The 20,582-nt window shown below is 42.4% G+C and overlaps 1 protein-coding gene across 1 annotated transcript in view; it reads right to left on the minus strand.

The window, feature by feature from the left end:
- LOC132400110 (solute carrier family 12 member 5-like) overlaps window positions 1–20,582 on the minus strand; it is a 338,827-nt gene that overhangs the window by 31,515 nt on the left and 286,730 nt on the right. Inside the window, exons 16-18 of the mRNA XM_059981187.1 lie at window positions 19,764–19,883; window positions 16,715–16,819; window positions 14,536–14,704 (exon numbers count right to left, since the gene is read on the minus strand). Coding sequence (XP_059837170.1) covers window positions 14,536–14,704; window positions 16,715–16,819; window positions 19,764–19,883 — 394 coding nt within the window. The remainder of the gene's footprint in view (window positions 1–14,535; window positions 14,705–16,714; window positions 16,820–19,763; window positions 19,884–20,582) is intronic.

Below are 20,582 nucleotides of genomic sequence, written 5' to 3' on the forward strand. Positions count from 1 at the left end.
GTGAACAGCTCAGCCTCTGACCTCTGATGGAAGCACAGCATTAGCCAAGCAGCTGAAGATGGTGGGATCTATTTTTAAAGTAAATGCACCTGCATGCCTTTATTTTTATCAGAATATCCTGCTTTTCCCTTTGTAAGTAGGACAAGCACTGACGTGACGCAACTTTCCTCAAGGAGGCAGTAACCTCGGAGTGCTAATCTCTTGGAATGCCACTAAAAAAATCATTGTTCTAGAGGTAGGTCACCTGGCAACCCATCTAAATGTCCCTTGAAACTTGTGTATTTTGTATAACTTGTATTTTAAACTTGTGTGTGAAAGCTTTAGTAACTCCTTTGACAATAAGCCGCACCTCAGAATATTTCAGGCTGGAGATTAAACTGTGATGGATGATTAGGATTCTTTTGTCAGATAGATGCTCTCAAACATTATGAACAAGTTGGTGTGTAGTCTTATTTATAGAAAATTGTGTACTTGTAATAGAGACTTAAAAGGCTGAAGATGCTGGAATCTGGAGTAACAAACAATCTGCTGGAGGAACTCAGCAGGTTGAGCAGCGTCTGTAGGAGGAGAGGAATCACCAATGTTTCAGGGGAGAAATGCTGCATCAGGACTGAAAGTGGAGAGGTGAGATGGCTAGTATTGGGAGGAGAAGGGGAGTGGTGGGAAAGGATTCTGAAGTGATTGGAGTACTGTGGGGAGGTGTAATGTGACAGGCAGGTATGGCTGGGTAGGGGAGGTGAGCAGAAGTGAGTGATAGATAGAGGCTGACAGAGAGAGAGAGGAGAATGGAAAATAAACCAGACAGAGAAAGGAGGAGGGAGGGGATGTGAAGATGGAAGACAACTGCTGGAACTGTATTTCTATGTTACATTGACTATCCTGTTGTACATATTTATTGTAAATTACTAAAATTGCACATTGCACATTTAGACAGACGTAACATAAAGATCTGTACTCATGTATATGTAGGATGTAAGTAATAAAGTCAATTCAATACAAGGGAGATAAGCAGGAACACAAATTGCTAGCAGAATTGGATTCAGATAGGTAAAGAAGGTGAGGATGTCTCCTTCGCCCTCCTGGCTCCATCTACCCACTACACCCACAGGTTTACCCCCAGTTAATTCCAACTGCCACTCACCTCTGTCCTAATGGTTCCCATTTTCACCTCCTTCTCTGAGTCCAGTTCTGTTAGCACTTTGTGTTCTTGCTTCTTGGCCTCCAGCAGCTCTCCCATCTTCGCACTCCCCTCCCCTCCACCTTGCTCCACCTGCTTCTCTCTTTCTCCTCTCTCTCTTCATCTGCCTCCATCTCTCATTCATCTGCTCCAATTTTCCAACTCCATCCCCGCTCTCCTCTCTTACCTGGCATCACCTGCCTGCCACCTTACACCCTTCCTCAGTCCACCAATCGCCTCAGCATCATTTCTCACCACTCCCCTCTCCCCCCTCCATTCTGTGTCCTGATGCAGGGTTTCTATCCAAAACATCGACAGTTCCTTTCCTGCCACTGATGCTGCTTGATCCACTAAGTTATCCCAGCAGGTTGTTTGCTGCTATGTACTTCGTATGTTTAGGGCCAAGTACTATTGACAACTTGGTGGAGAAATAGGTTATAATATAGTTGGAGCGTTATAAAAACAAAGTTTTGGTTAGGCCACATCTGGAATATTGTATTCAGTTCTGGGTGCCCTATTATAGGAAAAAAAAGTAGAGTCTTTGAAAGGGAGGCAGAGGAGGCTTGCTGGGACACTGCCTGGACAATCGGGTGTTCCTGTATACTGTAGAGAGAGATTGGACAGATTTGATTGTTTACTCTGGAGTGATGATGGATAAAGTGGAGATCTCATAGAGCTTTACAAGATTATGACAGATGTAGATAGCCAGCTGATATTCTTCTCCAGGGTCAAAATGTCTAATACCACAGAGTATGCAGTGAAGGGGGTAAATTCAAAGGAGATGTCGGGGGGGGGGGGGTTGTGCAAGTTTCTTTACACAGAAAGTGGTGGGTCTCTGGAACACGCTCTCAGTGGAATTGCTGGAAACAAAGCAACTCTTAAGACAGGCACATGAATGTGTAGAGGATGGAGAGATATGGACGTTGTGTAGGCAAAAGGAATTAGTTTAGTTAGGCATTTAAATCCTAATGAAGGGTCTTATCCCAAAATGTTAATTATGTATTCATTTCCTGCCTGACCTGCTGAGTTCCTCCTGCATTTTGTGTGGTTTGTATTTCCAGCATCTGCAGAATGTCTAGTTCAATGTCTGATCTACTCAGTTTACCATAGAATTTAGAACATTTACAGCACAGTACAGGCTCTTCATCCCATGATGTTGTACTGTCCTTTTAACCTGCTCTAGCTCAGTCTAAGCAACACACACAAGATGTCGACTGTTTACTCTTTTCCATGAATGCTGCCTGGCCTGCTGAGTTCCTTCAGCATTTTCTGTGTGTTGCTCGGATTTCCAGCAGCTGCAGATTTTCTCCAGATCACTCTAAGCCTTCTTTCCCACGCAGCCCTCCATTTTCTATCATCCAAGTGCCTAACTAGGAATCTCTTAAATGTCCCTAATGTATCTGCCTTTGTCACCATCCCTGGCAGAACGTTCCATGTATTCTCACCTCTGACATCCCCCAAACACCCTAAAGTGATTCCCCCTCATATTAATCTTTTCTGCCGTGGGAAACAGTCTCTGGATGCCCAAACAATCTATGCCCCATAGTTTGTGGAAGCTGCAGCAAGGCAAGGGTTAAAATGTTGTGCTGACAGAACAGAGCACAGAATCCTTGTACTGCCTTCTTCTGCATGTGGGAGTTCAGTGAAGCAAAAGCCAAGATGATAAGCTGAAAAGACAGTGTGGCCAGGCTGACCATGGCCCTGGAAAGCTAAACTCTTCTTTGTACAACCTTCTGTTCAAACCTGGGGACAAAGCTCACCCAGACAAGATGAAGATGCAAATGAAGGATTCTAGGGCAAAACCTACTATTGGACAGTTAGTTTACTAACTCTCAGGTATTATTGACCTTTTGCAGATAGATTTAATTGGTTATTAACACCTGCAAAAAGATATTACGTTGGGTATTTAAATATGCAAATGATGGGATTCAGAAGAGAACAAAGTTTCTGCTGGATCAATTTCTATTTAAAAGGAGTGATTGAGGAGTAATGAGTGTAAGTTTTCAGAGTCCAGTTAATCAGCAACAAGGTTCAGCACAAAATGATGGGCTGAAAGGCCTTTTCCTGTGTTGCCTATGTTACTTTTTACTATCAGTTTATCTTTATATTTCCTTGCAAAACAGAAGGTGACCATTCAGCCCAAGTCTGTGGCAACATACGGACCTATCCTATTGCCTCATCTTCCAGTCAAATAATTACTTATTTCCTCTAGGGGTCATTTAATAGTGTTCAATTAACTTCACAAACCACATGGCTTTGGGATGTTAGAGAAAGCCAGGTTATACAGAGAACACTCACAGTCAGAGAGGGAATGTACACATCCACGCTGGCAGCAGCAGATGTCAGGATTGAGCTTGTGTTGCTGAAGTTCTGTGGCAGCAGATCTACTAGCTAGGCCACTGTGTAGTTGTATCATTCTGTAGAAATGATATGAGTACACAGCAGCGTAGACAGTGGATCTGCTGCCACTCATCCTAGGCCGTCTCTCCTCTCTCCTCCTCCATTGCCCAGAAGATACAGAAGCCTGAAACACGTACCGATAGACTCAAGACAGCTTCGACCTATCTGGCGTAAGACTAGAAAACAGATCTCTACTACAATAAAGTGGACTCTTGACCTCACTCTATCTTGTTGTGATCTTGCAGCTTATTGTTTGCCTGTATTTTCCCTGTAGCTGTTACGCTTTACCCTGTGTTCTAGTATTGTTTTATATTGTTCTGCCTCAGTGCACTGTGAAATGACGTGGTCTGTATGAACAGTGTATAAGACCAGCTTCTCACTATCTCAGTGCATGTGACAATAATAAACCAATTTCATCACAAATCCAGGAGAGGATAGAGGCAGACAGGACCTTTTATACAGCACTATGTAAAATCTTAAAGGTGTGTGACAGGTAGCAGAGGAGTGCCAAGGGTGGGTGGTGGCGTGGGTGCAGACACACCCAGCCCTGAGGCACCAGGCAAGGTCACTTGATTCAAAATTATTGGTTCATTGATCATTACAGAAGTTCTGTCTGGTGCTTTCCGCCCCCTCCTCTTTCCCTTCCCAACCATGATTCCCTTCTCCCTGACCCTTTCCCTCTTTCAGTCCACTATATATACCCAAATGAGAATCAGGTTTATCAACACTCACATGAAATTTGTTTTTTTTTTGCGGTGGCAGTACAGTGTAATACATAAAATTACTACAGTACCGTGCAAAATTCTTAGACGCCCCAGATATATATATATATATATAGAGAGAGAGAGAGAGAGAGAGAGACACACACACACACACACACACACACACCCAAAAAGACTTTTAAAGGTGCTGGTTTGCCAGACAGGGTGACAATGTCACTGAAATATAACATACATTATCACCAGCTTCATCCAAAAGCTACAGACTACTTCCCTGTGAAGCCCTTTGAAACAAAGTGGGTTAAAGCAGACAGCTGAGGAAACATTGCCAACTGCAGACAGCTTCTGCAGCAGTTCACCTGTCAGAGCTAAGAGACTGTATCCACTGCAGCACTGCCTGTAAATGTAGATCTTAAGACTTAGGAGCAGAATTAGGCCATTCAGCCCATCGAGTCTGATCTGCCTGTGTAGGCTGGCAATCCATATTGCAGCTCATCCCTGATAGGGGAGCTACAAGTTACATGTATCCCTCATGCTGATCGAAACCAGCTTACTCAATTTGACACTCACAGTCAGAATCAGGCTTATTATCACAGACATATATTGTGAAGTATGTTGTTTTGTGGCAGCAATACAGTGCAAAACTAAATTATAATGCAAAAATTACTGTAAACTACCATAAACGGATAAATAGAGCAAAAGAGGTTTAGTGACGTAGTGTTTGTGGATCATTCAGAAATCTGATGGAAGAAGCTGTTCTTGAAATGTTGAGTGTGAGTCTCCAGTCTCTATACCTCCTCCCCAATGGTAATAACAAATAGAGGGCATGTCGCAGATGGTGAGGGTACCACCTCTTGAAGAGGGCCTCAGTGGTGAGGAGAGCTCACCTGTTGTGGTGAACTACATATATCTGTCTGGACATGCCCCCTGCTGACTGCTCCTGTGGCTCCTCCCACAGACCCCAGTATAAAGACGATTGAGGCCTGAGCCCGGCCTCTCAGTCTCCAGGATGTAGTATGGTGGTCAACTACTGCTTGTTCTTTCTTCCAGTCAATAAAAGCCGATATCTCGACTTCACGTCTCAGAGAGAGTTATTGATCGTGCATCACCTGTGATGGACCTGGCTGAGTCTGCAACTCTCTGCAACCTCTTTTGACCCTGTGCATTGGAGCCGGAAAACCAGGTGGTGATGCATCAGTTACTTTAACCAAACATCAGCTGTGCATTGTCTGGTTAATGATTAGAAATTCCTTGCTGATCCTGCTGAACGTGAATGAATTGCCTTTTGTAACTCTTGTCTGGTCAGATCTCATTGCATTAATAATGTTGACAACTGATTAAAGGAGCCCCCCCCCCAAAAAAAAATAGTCCTTGCCTGAAATTTGCAGTGATTCTTGTACCAGCAGACACTGATTTGAATAGAATTAGCAGCTCACTTGTGTTTGTATGCTTTTGATATCCATGGCAATGCTGAATGATTGGCATCGTTTGCCCAGTATATTTTGTCATTGGTAATAAAATGGTAGGTTGTGACTGCATACCATCTGCTTGTCATCACTTCACCTAGCTCCCAAATTTCCCAGCTTGAATGCATACAATGGACTCCAGCAAACAAACTCTTTGGAATCCACTCAATATATCAGCTATGGTTAATCTGGCACTCTTAGAATTGGTTGACAGGATTTCAAATGGTGACAAAGAGGCATACAAGGCTAAGAGAGATCAGCTGGTTGGCTAGTGTCACAGCAGCAACCTCACACTCAATGTCAGCAAGGCCAAAGAATTGATTGTGAACTTCAGGAAAGGGAAGTCAGGGGAACATACACAGTGACTCATTCAGATTCTGAAGATGGTGGAAATCCAGAGTGGCACACCAAATGTTGGAAGAACTCACCTGATCAGGCGGCATCAATGGAGAGGAATAAACAGTCAATGTTTTGGGCTAAGATTACAATCAATTATGTGAAAAGCAAGAACATAGAATGGAAAATTAAGATACCTCAGACTACTCCAGGCATCAGACTAAAGAGCAATATACCTGCTTATTTTGACTCAGGATCTAAGACAGATGAATAGGATAATGCAAGATAACACCTAGATGCTAATCAACTGTAATTTACAGTAAAATTCATGGCAACCATCTCATATTCCTCTTCAGCACCAACCTCATAATAATCGATTTATTTTCCAAAAGTTGTGAGTCAAAATTAATCTGTTGTTCCTGCTAGTCAAATTATATTTTCAATACTTTGTGGCACGCATACTGACATAAAAAAAACATTATGGACTGTAGCTCAATTACTATTTCGAATTAGATTTTCGACTGGTATCTACTTTTCCATTAAATCACGATGCCAGCTTCTTCATTAAAATTCAGAAATGTCCATCACAGCAGCTTCAAGGAGCTGGTATTTTTAAGCTGCTCTTTGGTAAGGTCAAAGGAAGCAGCTAAAATATTTGGGCTACACTCAAAAGTTTTCATGTGTAGAAGTCTAAAAGCTGGTAGACTGGTCCTGCTGTTGATAAAAATGCCAAGGTATTCATTCTAGGAACATAGTGAGTGAACAACCTAATCCAGGAAAGGACAGGAAATCCGCAACACCTGGACCACCACCACCACCACCCTGGACTCCAGCAAACAAACTACTTACAATCTGTTCTTAAAAAACTAGCTATGGTTAACGTGGGTACTCTTAGCATTGGTTGACAGGATGTCAGATGGTGATGAAGAGGTGAATAGGAGTAAGATAGGTCAGCTGGTTGGCCAGTGTCACAACAGCAACTTCACTCTCAATGTCAGCAAGACCCAAGAATTGATTGTGAACTTCTGGAAAGGGAAGTCAGGGGAACATACACAGTGACTCATTTAGGGGTGAGTGGTGGAAGGGGTGAGCAGCTTCAAGTTTCTAGGCTTGAACTTCTTTGAGCATCTATCTTGGGTCTAACACACTGCAGCAATCATGAAGAAGGCACACTAGCAGCTCTGCTTCAATAGGAATATGAGGAGATCCGGTACATTGCAAAGACTCTTGCAAATATCTATGGAGATCATTATGACTGGTGGAATCACAGTCTGGTATGGAGACTCCAATGCGTACAATCATCAGGGATTTCAGAGAGTTTTGCCTTAGCCAGTTCCATCACAGGCACAATCTACTCACAGCTGAGGGGAAGTGCCTCAAGAAGGTGGCATACACGCATCAATGCTTGGAACATGCCCTCTTTTCCTTGCTCCATCGGAGTGGAGATACAGGAACCTGAAGACCCAAATTCAACAATCAGAAGCAGCTTCTTCACCTTTGCCATCAGATTTATGAAAGGTCCATGAACTTATGAACACTGCCCCTTACTCCCTTTCTGTTACACTTTTTTTTGCAACTTGTGTCTTTTTATGTTATGCATTTCTATGTCTTATATTGCACTGCTGCCACAAAATAACACTTTTCACATCATCAGAGTCAGTGAAAATGAATCTGATTATGACATATCTGAGATGTTTTTCTTTCCAATTATTTTTATTTCTACTTTGAAACCTGCGTGGTCATGGAGAGAATGTACAGACTGCAGTGGAGTTGAACCTGGGTCACTGGCACTGCGATTGTGTTATGCTAGCTGATACGCTACAGTGCTGCCTAATTAAATTGCAATGATGTTCATCTTTTCAAACTGTAAGTGTACTTACCAATGGGGTAATCGTTTAAAATTCTTGAAATTGAATACCTCATATTCTGTCTGGGCAGCCTCTAATCTGATGGCATGAACATCGATTTCTGTCTGCTCTTCCTTCTCTGTTTTTCCATTCCCATTCTGGCTCCCCTCTTACCCCTTCTGTTCTCCTCACCTACCTCTGGTGCTCCTCCCCTTTGCCTTTCCCTCATGGTCCACTTTCCTCTCCTTGTAGAATCATTCTTTTTCAGCACCTTACCTCTTTTACCAAGCACCTCACTTCATTCCCCCCCCTCCACCTCCTACCCACCCAGCTTCCCCCTCACCTGATCTCACCTATTACCTGTAAGCTTACACTCCTTTCCCTCCTCCATCTTCTCATTCTGGCTTCTTCCCCATTCCTTTCCAGTCCAGACGAAGGTTCTCGGTCTGAAACTTTGACTCTTTATTCCTTTCCACTGATGCTGCCTGATCTACTGAATTCCTCTAGTACTTTGTGTAGGTTGCTCAAGATTTCCAGCAACTTTGGAATCTCTTGTGTTTATGCTCTTGAAACTGAACCTTCTTTACAGTACAGGTTAGCATCAAGTTTTTTTCTGCTACTGTTGAAGTATCTGCAAACAACCCTTTAACCACTGGCTGAAAGGGAAGGCATGTGAATAGTCTTTTTGCTGATTCTGTGACAATATTTCAGATGGCAGTTCTGAGAGTGCCAGTGATTTGAAGCTGTAAGATGATAAAAACTTTTGCTTGCAGCTTCCAAAAAAATGCCCCATTTGTGGTAATTATCTTATGATTGGGGACAAAAGAACTTTCCTGAAAACAAAATACGTTTTAAAAGAGAAAACATGCTTGGTTTTGGCAATGTGAAAACACACGTAGCTGATGGATCAATGAAGTGTAATTAAGGAAAACAATGCAATTATTAGCCTGTGTGCAGAGTGAAAGGGAACAAGTCGTCCTTCAGCCTCACTCTCCCAAAGTATTTAGAACGCACATAGAACCAAGAAATATTTTATGAATCCTTTATTCTTACAAAGGAAATCAAAGCTATCAATTTGTCAGTATAAGGAAATTCAAGTCATAATCTAGAATTGAATGATACATGACCCAGTTCATGCTAGTGGCTATATCTAAAATACTGTCCAATATTGGGCAAAGTCAAGTCAATTTTTATTGTCATTTTGACCATAACTGCTGGTACAGTACACAGTAAAAATGAGATAATGTTTTTCAGGACCATGGTGCTACGTGAAACAATACAAAAACTACACTGAACTACATAAAACAACACAAAAACTACACTAGACTACAGACCTACCCAGGACTGCATAAAGTGCACAAAACAGTGCAGGCATCACAATAAATAATAAACAAGACAATAGGCACAGTAGAGGGCAGTAAGTTGGTGTCAGTCCAGGCTCTGGGTATTGAGGAGTCTGATGGCTTGGGGGAAAAAAACTGTTACATAGTCTGGTCGTGAGAGCCCGAATGCTTTGGTGCCTTTTCCCAGACGGCAGGAGGGAGAAGAGTTTGTATGAGGGGTGCATGGGGTCCTTCATAATGCTGTTTGCTTTGAAATGCAGCATGTGGTGCAAATGTCTGTTATGGCGGGAAGAGAGACCCCGATGAACTTCTCAGCTGACCTCACTATCCGCTGCAGGGTCTTGTGATCCGAGATGGTGCAATTTCCGAACCAGGCAGTGATGCAGCTGCTCAGGATGCTCTCAGTACAACGTCTATAGAATGTGGTGAGGATGGGGGGTGGGAGATGGACTTTCCTCAACCTTTGCAGGAAGTAGAGATACTGCTGGGTTTTCTTTGCTATGGAGCTGGTGTTGAGGGACCAGGTGAGATTCTCCGTCAGATGAATACCAAGAAATTTGGTGCTCTTAACAATTTCTACTGAGGAGCCGTCGATGTTCAGCGGGGAGTGGTCGCTCCGTGCCCTCCTGAAGTCAACAACCATCTCTTTTGTTTTGTTCACATTAAGAGACAGGTTGTTGGCTCTGCACCAGTCCGTTAGCCTCTGCACCTCCTCTTTGTTTGCTGACTCATTATTCTTGCTGATGAGACCCACCATAGTCATGTCATCGGTGAACTTGATGATGTAGTTCGAACTGTTTGTTGCAGCACAGTCGTGGGTCAGCAGAGTGAACAGCAGTGGACTGAGCACACAGCCCTGGGGGCCCCGTGTTCACTGTGATGGTGTTGGAGATGCTGCTCCCGATCTGGACTGACTGAGGTCTCCCAGTCATGAAGTCTAGTATCCAGTTGCAGAGGGAGGTGTTCAGGCCCAGTAGGCTCAGCTTTCCAATCAGTTTCTGAGGAATGATTGTGTTGAATGCTGAACTGAAGTCTATGAACAGCATCCGAACATACGTGTCTTTTTGTCCAGGTGGGTTAGGGCCAGGTGGAGGGTGATGGCAATGGCGTCATCTGTTGAATGGTTGGGATGGTACACAAACTGCAGGGGGTCCAGTGAGGGGGGTAGCAGGGTCTTGATATGCCTGATGATGAGCCTCTCAAAACACTTCATGATGATGGATGTGAGTGCAACGGGACGGTAGTCATTGAGGCAGGACACCAAGGACTTCTTCAGCACAGGGACAATGGTGGCGGCCTTGAAGTTGGAACAATGGCGCTGCTCAGGGAGATGTTGAAGATGTCAGTGAGAACATCTGCTAGCTCACTGCCCAGACATAGATTGGATGTGGCTTTTCTGTGGGATTATCAGATTAACTGGACTGAATACTTTAGCTGGAATACTAGGGAAACTTGTTAAAATGTATTGGTGTTTATGGGAAACACACAACCAGCTGGAGGAATGCACTGGGTCAAGCAGCACTGGCAAAAAAGAATTGTTGATATTTTGGGTCCAAAGGATTTCAACCCGAAATGTTGATGTTTCCTTTTCTCCCATCGCTGCTGCTTAACCGACTGTTCCTCCAGCTGATTGGTTGTTGCTCCAGATACCAGCATCTGCAGTCTCTTGTGTCCCCATGGTGTTAATGAGGTTTGATTGCATATTATTGAAAATAATAACCATGAAAATAGACAGTTTTATTCTGATGGATAATGATTTAACCCCATTAAGATGCTAATTCTGGGAAAAAAATCACAAAATTTGAATTGAAAGGATGATATCAGAAGTCTCCTTATACATATACTCAGTGGCCACTTTATTAGGTACCTCCAGTACATAATAATGTGGCCACTGAATGTGTGTTCACGTTCTTCTACTGCTGCAATCTATCCACTTTATGGTTCAACATGCCTTGCATTCAGAGATGATCTTCTGAACACAACTGTTGTATCACGTGGGTAGTTAAGTTACTGTCTTCTTCCTGTCAGCTTGAACCAGTCTGGCCATTCTCCTCTGACCTCTCTCATTAACAAGGTGTTTTTGTTCACAGATCTACCATTTACTGGAAGTTTTTTTGTTTATCACACCATTCCCTGTAAACTCTTGAGACTGCTGTGTGTGAAAATCCCAGGAGATCAGCGGTTTCTGAGATACTCAAACCACCCCGTCTGGCACCAACAATCATTTCACAGTCTAAGTCACTTAGATCACATTTCTTCCCCATCCTGATGTTTGGTCTGAACAAAAACAGAACCTCTTGACCATGTCTGCATGCTTTTATGCATTGACTTGCTGCCACATGATTGGCTGATTAGATATTTGCATTAACAAGTGGATGTACAGGTATACCTAATAAAGTGGCCACAGTGTAGATTCTGAAGGATAATGACATAAGTCCATTAAAATGTTAATTCTGGAAAAAATTCTAAATTTGAATTGAAAGTATGATATTGGAAGTTTTCTCATGCATAAATATTGAACTTCTTTGCCAGCTTGACACTGAATGATACAGTATGATCCTGGACTGAAAATGATATCAGCTGAGAAATTTGCTGAATGTCCGACAGACATAGCAAGTGTTGGGCCAAAGACTTCAAATCATAAAATCTGGTATCATGCCCTTTATGTTCTGAATGTATAGGATCCTTCTTTTCCCCTTTTTGGAACTGGATTAGCTGGTGTGGCAAAGGGACATTGCAATAGAGACATACAGGTACATGAAATGATGAGACACATAAGTAGAGTGAAAGTAGTCCTTTCTCAGGGTTGGGAATCAAGCACCAGAGGCCATAGGTTTAAGGTGGGAGGCGAGAGGTTTAATAGGAACTCAAGGACAACATTTTACCCAGAGTGTGAGGTTAATAATGAGGGATGAGGACCAAAGGCAGGGAAATGGAACTAGCTTAGATAAGAATCTTGGTTGGCATGCACTAGCGTAAGCAGAAAAGGCATGTTTGATTCCTCCTTGATGTGTGCAAAGTGTGCAGCAAGAAATGTGTTGCAACACAAATGGTGCTAATAATTTGCAGATATACTTGGACGCATGCTCTTGAGATTAGATACTGGTGAAGAAGGCCATCTTGCAGACCTGCTATTTCTGTCTTTGTGGCATGGTAGCATAGCTATAACAGCACCTACAACCCAAGCTCTACTCTTCTGAGGTCTGTAAGGGGTTTGTAAGTTCTCCCTGTGACCATGAAGGGGTCCTCTGGGTGTTCCGGTTTCCTCCCACACTCAAAAGAGGTATGGGTTAGCAGGTTAGTTAATATGTGTGTAATTATGCTGCATGGGCTCATTGGGTCAGAATGGCCAGTTATCATGTTGTATCTCCAAATATATGCAGTTTGGCCAAGGGTCACAAGAGTTAAGGGGGCACAGAATGGTACGATAACTGAATAGAGAAGTATTGGGATGAGAACTCTGTTGGGTTTTTGAAAGGTACGAAAAGGAGAAAGTTTGGACCTTCTCCACTGGTGCAAAGAGAGAGGGAGGAGGTGGCAGAGGAGTCTGTCAGGCATTTCTATTTTATTTAATTTACAAAGTATTTTCTTTTATTTACTTATACAGCGCGGAACTGGCCCTTCCAGCACGCAGAGCCCAGCAGCCCACCATTTTAACCTTCGCCTAATCACAGGACAATTTACAATGACCAGTCAACCTATTGACTGGTAGGTCTTTGGACCATGGGAGAAAATTGGAGCACCCAGGGGAAACCCATGCAGTTCATGGGGAGAATGTACAAACTCCTTACAGACGGTGCCAGAAATGAACTCTGAACTCCTGAACGCACCCAAGCTGTAATAGCATTGTGCTAACTACCATGGCACCACTTGAGAATCCCTCCAGCTTTGTATAGATTGGCAATAAATATTATTTTATTTCCTTCTCTATCTTATTAAGCATTTTTCTTTCTTTCTGCATTTTATTATTTATAATACTTATAAACTTTAACACATGTACAGTGTCTCCTTTATTTGCAAATATCTCTTATTGCTGAATTAGAAAGAACAAGGAATGAAATTTCAAAATACTTTTGTTACATCCAGTTGTGCTGAAGAGCCTGGAGGCGTGCTCTCTGACTCCACAGCCTGTTCAGCGTATCAAGTCAGTTCTGACCAGGAGTGGTTGAGATGCTTTGCTATTTGAGCTATGTGCTCTGGATATACCTCATCCAAATATTGAAATCCTTCACTTTAATTTGCAAAAAACCCCACTAAAAGTTGTAGGACCTACTAATAAATGATTTCCTTCAACAATACATTGAAAAATGATGGATTATTCTCAACCAAATGGAATATTTTCTAACCTTGGGTCAAGCCTTACCACTTTTATCAATACACCATAGAAAGCATCCTGTCTGAGTACATTGCGGCTTGGCATGGCAACTACTCTCCAAGTGACTGCAAGAAGTGGCAGAGTTGTGGACACAGCTCAACACACCAAGGACACCAGCCTCCCCTCCGTGGGCTCTGCCCGTGCTTCTCACTGCCTCACTAACGCAGTCAGCATAGTCAAAGAACCCCCCCCCACCCCACCCCGGACATTGTCACTTCTCCCTTCTTCCATTGGGCAGAAGATACAAATGCCTAAAGCAGGTACCACCAGGCTCAAGAACAGCTTCTACTCTACTGTTATAAGGCTTAATATGACTCTTGACTTCACAATCTTCCTCATTATGATCTTGCAACTTATTGTTTACCCACACTGCACTTTCTCTGTAGCTGTTACACTTTATTTTGCACTGTTATTGTTTTACCTTGTTTTATCTCAATGCACTGTGTAATGATATGCAGGAAAAGCTTTTCACTGTATCACAGTACATGTGACAGTAATAAACCAATTTCAAGTCTAATACAATTTGCCAGCAGCATTATCAATAATAGCAATTATCTTATGTAGTAATGACAGTGTTCTCCACTTCAGAAATTTATTGAAGTGAAAGATGCATTGAATACTCTCACTTGAGGCGAGTTAATTCAGGTGTTTCATGCTGCAGCCTAAATATCTAATAAGAGTCAGGTGTGAATTATGTGGTAAACAGATTTACACTGCTCCTATATAACACGTTATTGAACTTTGCTGCAAATTCTCGATGAATATAAATGACGAACTCTCTCCAAAGGAGATTTATAAAGGGATAACCTTATTCTGTCAGTCCACGCTCATACCAATTGAAACAAAACTTGCAAAAATATGTAAGTGGTTACCTCCTCGGCACGTTGGGCTTGGGGATGATTTTCCAGGAAGCTGCCTTCTAACACAGAGCCCACAATGGTGAGCCCTTTCCCGGCCTTCAGCTGGCACGTGAAAGTCAAAAGTTGTGGGTGTTTGACATTCTGGTCTTGGTCCACCTTTACGAGCACAAGAAGCTGGGGCCTAACAACAAAGCAGAATATTTTGTCAACTCAATTTGCAAGAAGAAACACATTACTTATCCAATCTGGATGTCAATGCATTTAAAGCAGATTTATTATAATAGAAGCTAAGCCTTCATTATCATCCATTCTGTGGAGTAAAGTTGAGTTAATGTCTTAAAGGTACAGCGATGCACAGCACAGAAATAGGCCCTCCAACCACTAACTCGGCACTAACTATCAAGCACTAATTTACACTAATCATTCCTTCCCCATTTTATTCTCCCCCCATTCTCATCTACTCCTTCCCTGCCCCACCATCCCGATTCCACCACTCACCTACGTACAAGGAGCAATTTACGGTGGCCAATCAAGAGGACTAGAATAGAAAAGCAAGATGTAATGCTGAGGCCTTATAAGGCTTTGGTCACAATACATTTGGAATATTCTGAGCAGTTTTTATGCCCCATATCTAAGAAAGGATTTGCCAGCATGGAGAGGGACCAGAGGAGATTTGTGAGAATGATTCTGGGAATCAAAGGGTCAAGGTATGTATGAGTTTTTTGATGGCTGTTGGCCTGTGCTTGCTGGAGTTTTAAAATAATGAGACCTTACTGAAACCTACCAAATATTGAAAGGCCTAGATAGAGTGGACATGTAGAGGATGCTTCCAATAGAGTAATATTAAGTCCATAAAACATAGAAGCAGAATTAAGCCATTTGGCCCATTGAGCCTGCTCCACCATTTTATCATGGCCAGTCCACTTTCCCTCAATCGCAGTCTCCTGCCTTCTCCCCATAGTCTTTCATGCCCTGACCTATCAGAACCTATCATCCTCTGCCTTAAATGTACTCAGTGACTTGGCTTCCACAGCTGCCTGTGGCAAATAATTTCACAGATTCACCACCCTCTGGCTAAAGAAATTCCTCCTCATTTCTGTTCTAAGTAGATTTCCCTCTATTTTGAGGCTGTGCCTTCTGGTTGTAGATTCCTCCACCAAAGGAAACATCCTCTTCACATCCACTCTGTCTAGGCTTTTCAACATTCAATAGGTTTCAATGAGATCCCCACCCATTCATCGATATTCCAGTAAGTATATGCCTAGAGCCTTTAATCACTGCTCAAATGATAACCCTTTCATTCCCGGAATCATTCTCGTGAATGTCCTCTGAACCCCCTCCAATGTCAGCACATTGGAGAGGGTTCCTGCATACTACTAGTGTTTTCAACAGTGAAGACTGATGCAAAATACTTATTCAGTTCATCTCCCATTTCCTTGTCCCCCATTATTATCTCTCCAGTGTTATTATAGCAGCAGAGGGCACAGTCTCAGTAAACAAGGATGTCCCTTTAGAACAGAGATGAAGAGGAATCTTTTTTAGCCAGATGGTGTAGATCTGCGGAAATCATTGCCACAGACAGATCTGGAAGCCAAGTCATTGGATATATTTAAAGCAGAGGTGGATAGATACTTAATTTGTAAGGGCATTGTGGGGAGAAGGGAGGAGAGTGGGGTTGAGAGGGATAATAAATCAGCCATCATGGAATGGCGGAGCAGACTCACTGGACCAAATGGCCTAATTCTACTCATATTTTTCTGGTCTTATGATCTAACTAGCCTCCCCATCTTGGGAAGTGGGAGGAAACCAGAGCACTGGGAGGAAACTCTTATGGCCACTGGTGGGATATGCAGATTTATTTAGACAGCAGAACAGGCCAAGACGGGACCTGGACCTCTGGAGCCATGAGACTGCAGTGCTGTGCCAACCAGAACATCTCAACATGGTGTGGCTGTACAATGAGAGGAAAACAAAACATTCCCTGTATCTGTCCAATCTGATTGAGTATCCACAACCCTGAGGGTGTCGTGACAGAGGCAGAAAACAAACCCTTCAAAATAAGCTAGCTGTTGCTGAGTTTATTAACCTCTGCTCTTTTGTCACTGCTAATCATCAAATGGCAGCAGATTTGCAGATATTGTCAAAATATCATTTTGATGCAGAAGGGTTAGCATTTTATTTGGTTACTTGCCTCCAATTCTTGGTGTGCGGAGGGCCTTCTTCAAGCCGAAGCAGAGCATAACGTGCTGCACTGAGTGACAGGCCACGGATTCCATCGCCCCATTCTTTCTCAGCTCTACAGGGAGAATATAAAGATCAGGGATACATTCTGCTGTTCAATACCGTAGGAATAACCCTTATAACTTAGGCTTTACTGAATAATAATGATTGGACACAGCACATTTGCAATGTTGTCCACAAAGTGTACAAGCTAGAGTAAAGAGATCAGCAAATGATGAATTCTCACCTAGGTTAGACTCCATAAAATTGATTTCATTGTTAAATATTAATCACTCTGATATTGCTGTTTTGCCTAACATTGTTAGTCTGTTTAGGCTGATTCATTGGATTACTGAGGTCATTGTTTTCACTCCTTCAGCGTAATTTAGAAGTAGGCACAATTACTTTCCTAAATTCTCTAGGCTTTTCTTTGTTGACATTTTCTGTCCTTTGGAGTTTTTCTAATCATTGTTGTTCAAGGACCTTTTGCTCAAAACTAAATCCATTCATCCGATGATGAAACCATTTCTTCTTGCTCCTCTTCTTCTTTCTCCTCCTCCTCCTCCTCCCCTTGTTCTTGTTGTTGTTGTCATTCTTCTACTCCTTCTTCCTCTTCTTCTTTCTTATTTTCTTCAACCTCCTCCTCTTGTTCTTCTTCCTCTTCCTTTTCCTTCTTGTTCATCATTTTCTTCCTTTTATTGTTGTTGATTCTTCTTCTCCTTCCTCTTCTTTTTGCTCTTATTTTTCCTCTTCTCTTTCTGCCTCCTCCTCTTCTTCCTCTACCCAAGTCATATATCAGTCTCTTGAGGGGTACCATACAAAGCTCGTAAGTTAGGCTCATCACGATCTTCAAACCCAGCCTGTTGTCGATCAGTGAGTAGACCAGTTGGTGAATGGCCACACACGATGGGCTGTGATATAGATCTCGTTTCAGCATCATTAATGACAATGGTTTCCCAGTGTCCAGCACTGATCCACCACAGGGGAAAGAATTAAACTGTGTTGAATTGAATCACCTTCAGGTGATGGAAGATTGCTAGAGGACATTTTGACTCAAGCAAGTATCATTGCTATGGTACAAGCCAAGTCCAGGACATCTGACAAGGGGATGCGTGGATCCCTTACCTAGGTGCATACAGCCCAGTCCATCACAGGCAAAGCCCTGCCCATCACTGAGTACACTTACAAAGAACACTGTCACAAGAAAGCAGCATCAATCATTAAGAACCCCCACCCTCTTTTCACTGCTGCCATTGGGAAGGTGGTCCAGGAGCCTTAGATCCCACACCACCAGGTTTGGGAACAGTTATTACCCTTCAACCATCAGGCTCCAGCACCAGTGTGGACAGCTACACTCACCTCAACACTGTACTGATTCCAGACCCTATGGATTCACTTTCAGGGACCCTACAACTCAAATTCTCAGTATTATTTACTTATTTATTTCATTTTCATGTATAAATTTTTATTGATTCTACTGTATTTCTTTGCTTTCCTGTGAACGCCTACAAGACAATGAATCTTAAGGTGATACAATATATGCTGACGTCTATGTACTTTGATAATACATTTACTTTGAACTTTGAAATCTGAAGTGTGACAGCTAAGGCTGATCGAACTGGATCTTCAGGGGTAGATTTCCAGAAGATGGGTGAGTGGGAGCTGCAGGGAGCACATTAATAATTGATTCAGCAAATTCTTACCAAGCTGAAAGCTGGAAACAATACACAAGATCAACTGGTCTTGAAACACATACATCTGACTACATGTAGGCAGCTAACTACAAGTGATTAGCTTAGACAGAGGTGTGTTAGAGTGGCCAGTCTAGTAAACTGATTGCAACTATTGGAATGCTGGAGCACCAGCAAACGTTCAGGGAGAAGTCAAACAACTAAAAGAGCCGACCACTCTCTCATGTCCACACTGCACCAGAATACGTGGATCCCAGATTGGCCTCTACAGATAACGGAGGACCCACCAATAGACAACTGCCTAGAAAAATATCAAACTTGACTTGAGTGTTTACACTACAGGGAAAATGCAACTGTACATCTTGCTATAGATTCACTGTTGTTGGAATAAAGGAATAGAAGACTGAATGACAAAAGTGACTTCATATTTTCTAGTTTATTAAGTACAGAGCTGCTTTGGCAATTTTTCAACTTGTCCTGGGGTTGGAAGACTGTGTATGTGGATGGGTGGGAGGGAGCAGTGGGCTTTTTTGTCACTTGTACTCTGTGTGGTTCTGCTGAGCATTGTGGGCATGCTATGCTGGGGCAGGGACACGTGGTGACACTTGTGGGCTGTCTCTAGCCCATCATCAGATGTGCTTGTTGTTTATACAAACAATGCATTTCACTGTACATTTCAGACTTCATGTGCTAAATACATTTGAATCTGATCTGAATCTACAAAGATAATTTTACTCTTTCTCCAGATGCTGTGTGACAGCTGTATTTTTTCCTGTATTTCCTACTTTTTAACATATAATCAGCATCATTACATCACCAGGTTTAGGAACAATTATTATCCACCCACCGTCAGGGTCCTGAACCAGAGTGAGATGAACTGAACTGATTCCACAACCGATGGACTCACTTTCAGCAGCTCTACAACTCATGTTCTCAGTACTATTTATTTTTTTTAATCTATCTCTTTATTTTTTTGTATTTGCGTAGTTAGTTTTCTATTGCACACTGGTTGTGTAGTTTTTCATTGATTCTATTGTATTTCTTTGTTCTAACGTGAATGATTCCCAGACATATATCTACTTTGATGCTAAATTTACTTTGAACTTTTGAACTTTGAACATCTGCACCCATCTGCCGCGGCTTTTTCTCATTGGCTCAGCATGTGAGATGCCAACCATTATCTAAGCTAAAGTGCTAGTACTGTTTAACTTAGCAATAGCACTTTGTGCAGAGTACAAATCAACGTTGACAGGGTAGGACTAACTGCACCACAAGATGCAGCATTGTTTACTCTGTAAAGAACCACACAAAATAAGCATTGTCACTCACCCATTGAACTCAATGTATTTGTAGATAAGTCCAGCAATTACCATGGCCACTATGGCATAGTACCAAGAGCATATAAACATCAAGGCCAAGCACAGGCTCATTCCCAGGAATGACATAGACCTGAGAAAAAATGACAGCCCATCACAAGCTGCAGAAATATAATTGCAGTTTCTACCATACATTGCTGGTTGAAGCATCCGTTACCTATGAACGATTTATCTCCTCTTATTTAGTACTACGCATTACAGCACTTATGCAACAGTGCCTGGTTTGGTATTACAACGGGATCAGTAATTAATTAGTTTGAAAGCCTGAATTGTGGAAGACTCTGGGCTTGGAAGCCTGTGTGTGTGAGGGAGGAAGGGGGTTGAGAAATGGACTTGTTTGCTGTTGTTGGTGACAGTGCTGCTTGTGTTGTTGCCGTGTTGAAAATTGTGTGCTTGCTTGTTGGCGTTGGAACACTTGAGGGCTGCCCCAGCCCATTGCTGGGTGTGTTGATTGTTAACGCAAATGACGCATTTCACTGCATACCTCGACGTACTCCTGATAAATTAATCTGAATCTGACCCTGGAGAACTTTGCATGTTTGTAATTCCGAAAGAATTTTGCCAGAACAGAAGCATGATGAACATATATCTGAGATTTTCTCCCTCTGGATGAGATCTTTGCTGGAGATTAGTATTAAATCTGCACAGTACGAGTAGAGTTGAGTTTGTTTTGCTTTGTGGCATGAAGATATGGGCCTACTGAGTGTATTGCTGTAGTAATCATTTCACTTTAATGCTGTTGACATTTTGTTGTAAGAATTACCCATAAAAT

Source organism: Hypanus sabinus, chromosome 9, assembly GCF_030144855.1.
Source record: "Hypanus sabinus isolate sHypSab1 chromosome 9, sHypSab1.hap1, whole genome shotgun sequence".
Taxonomy (NCBI): domain Eukaryota; kingdom Metazoa; phylum Chordata; class Chondrichthyes; order Myliobatiformes; family Dasyatidae; genus Hypanus; species Hypanus sabinus.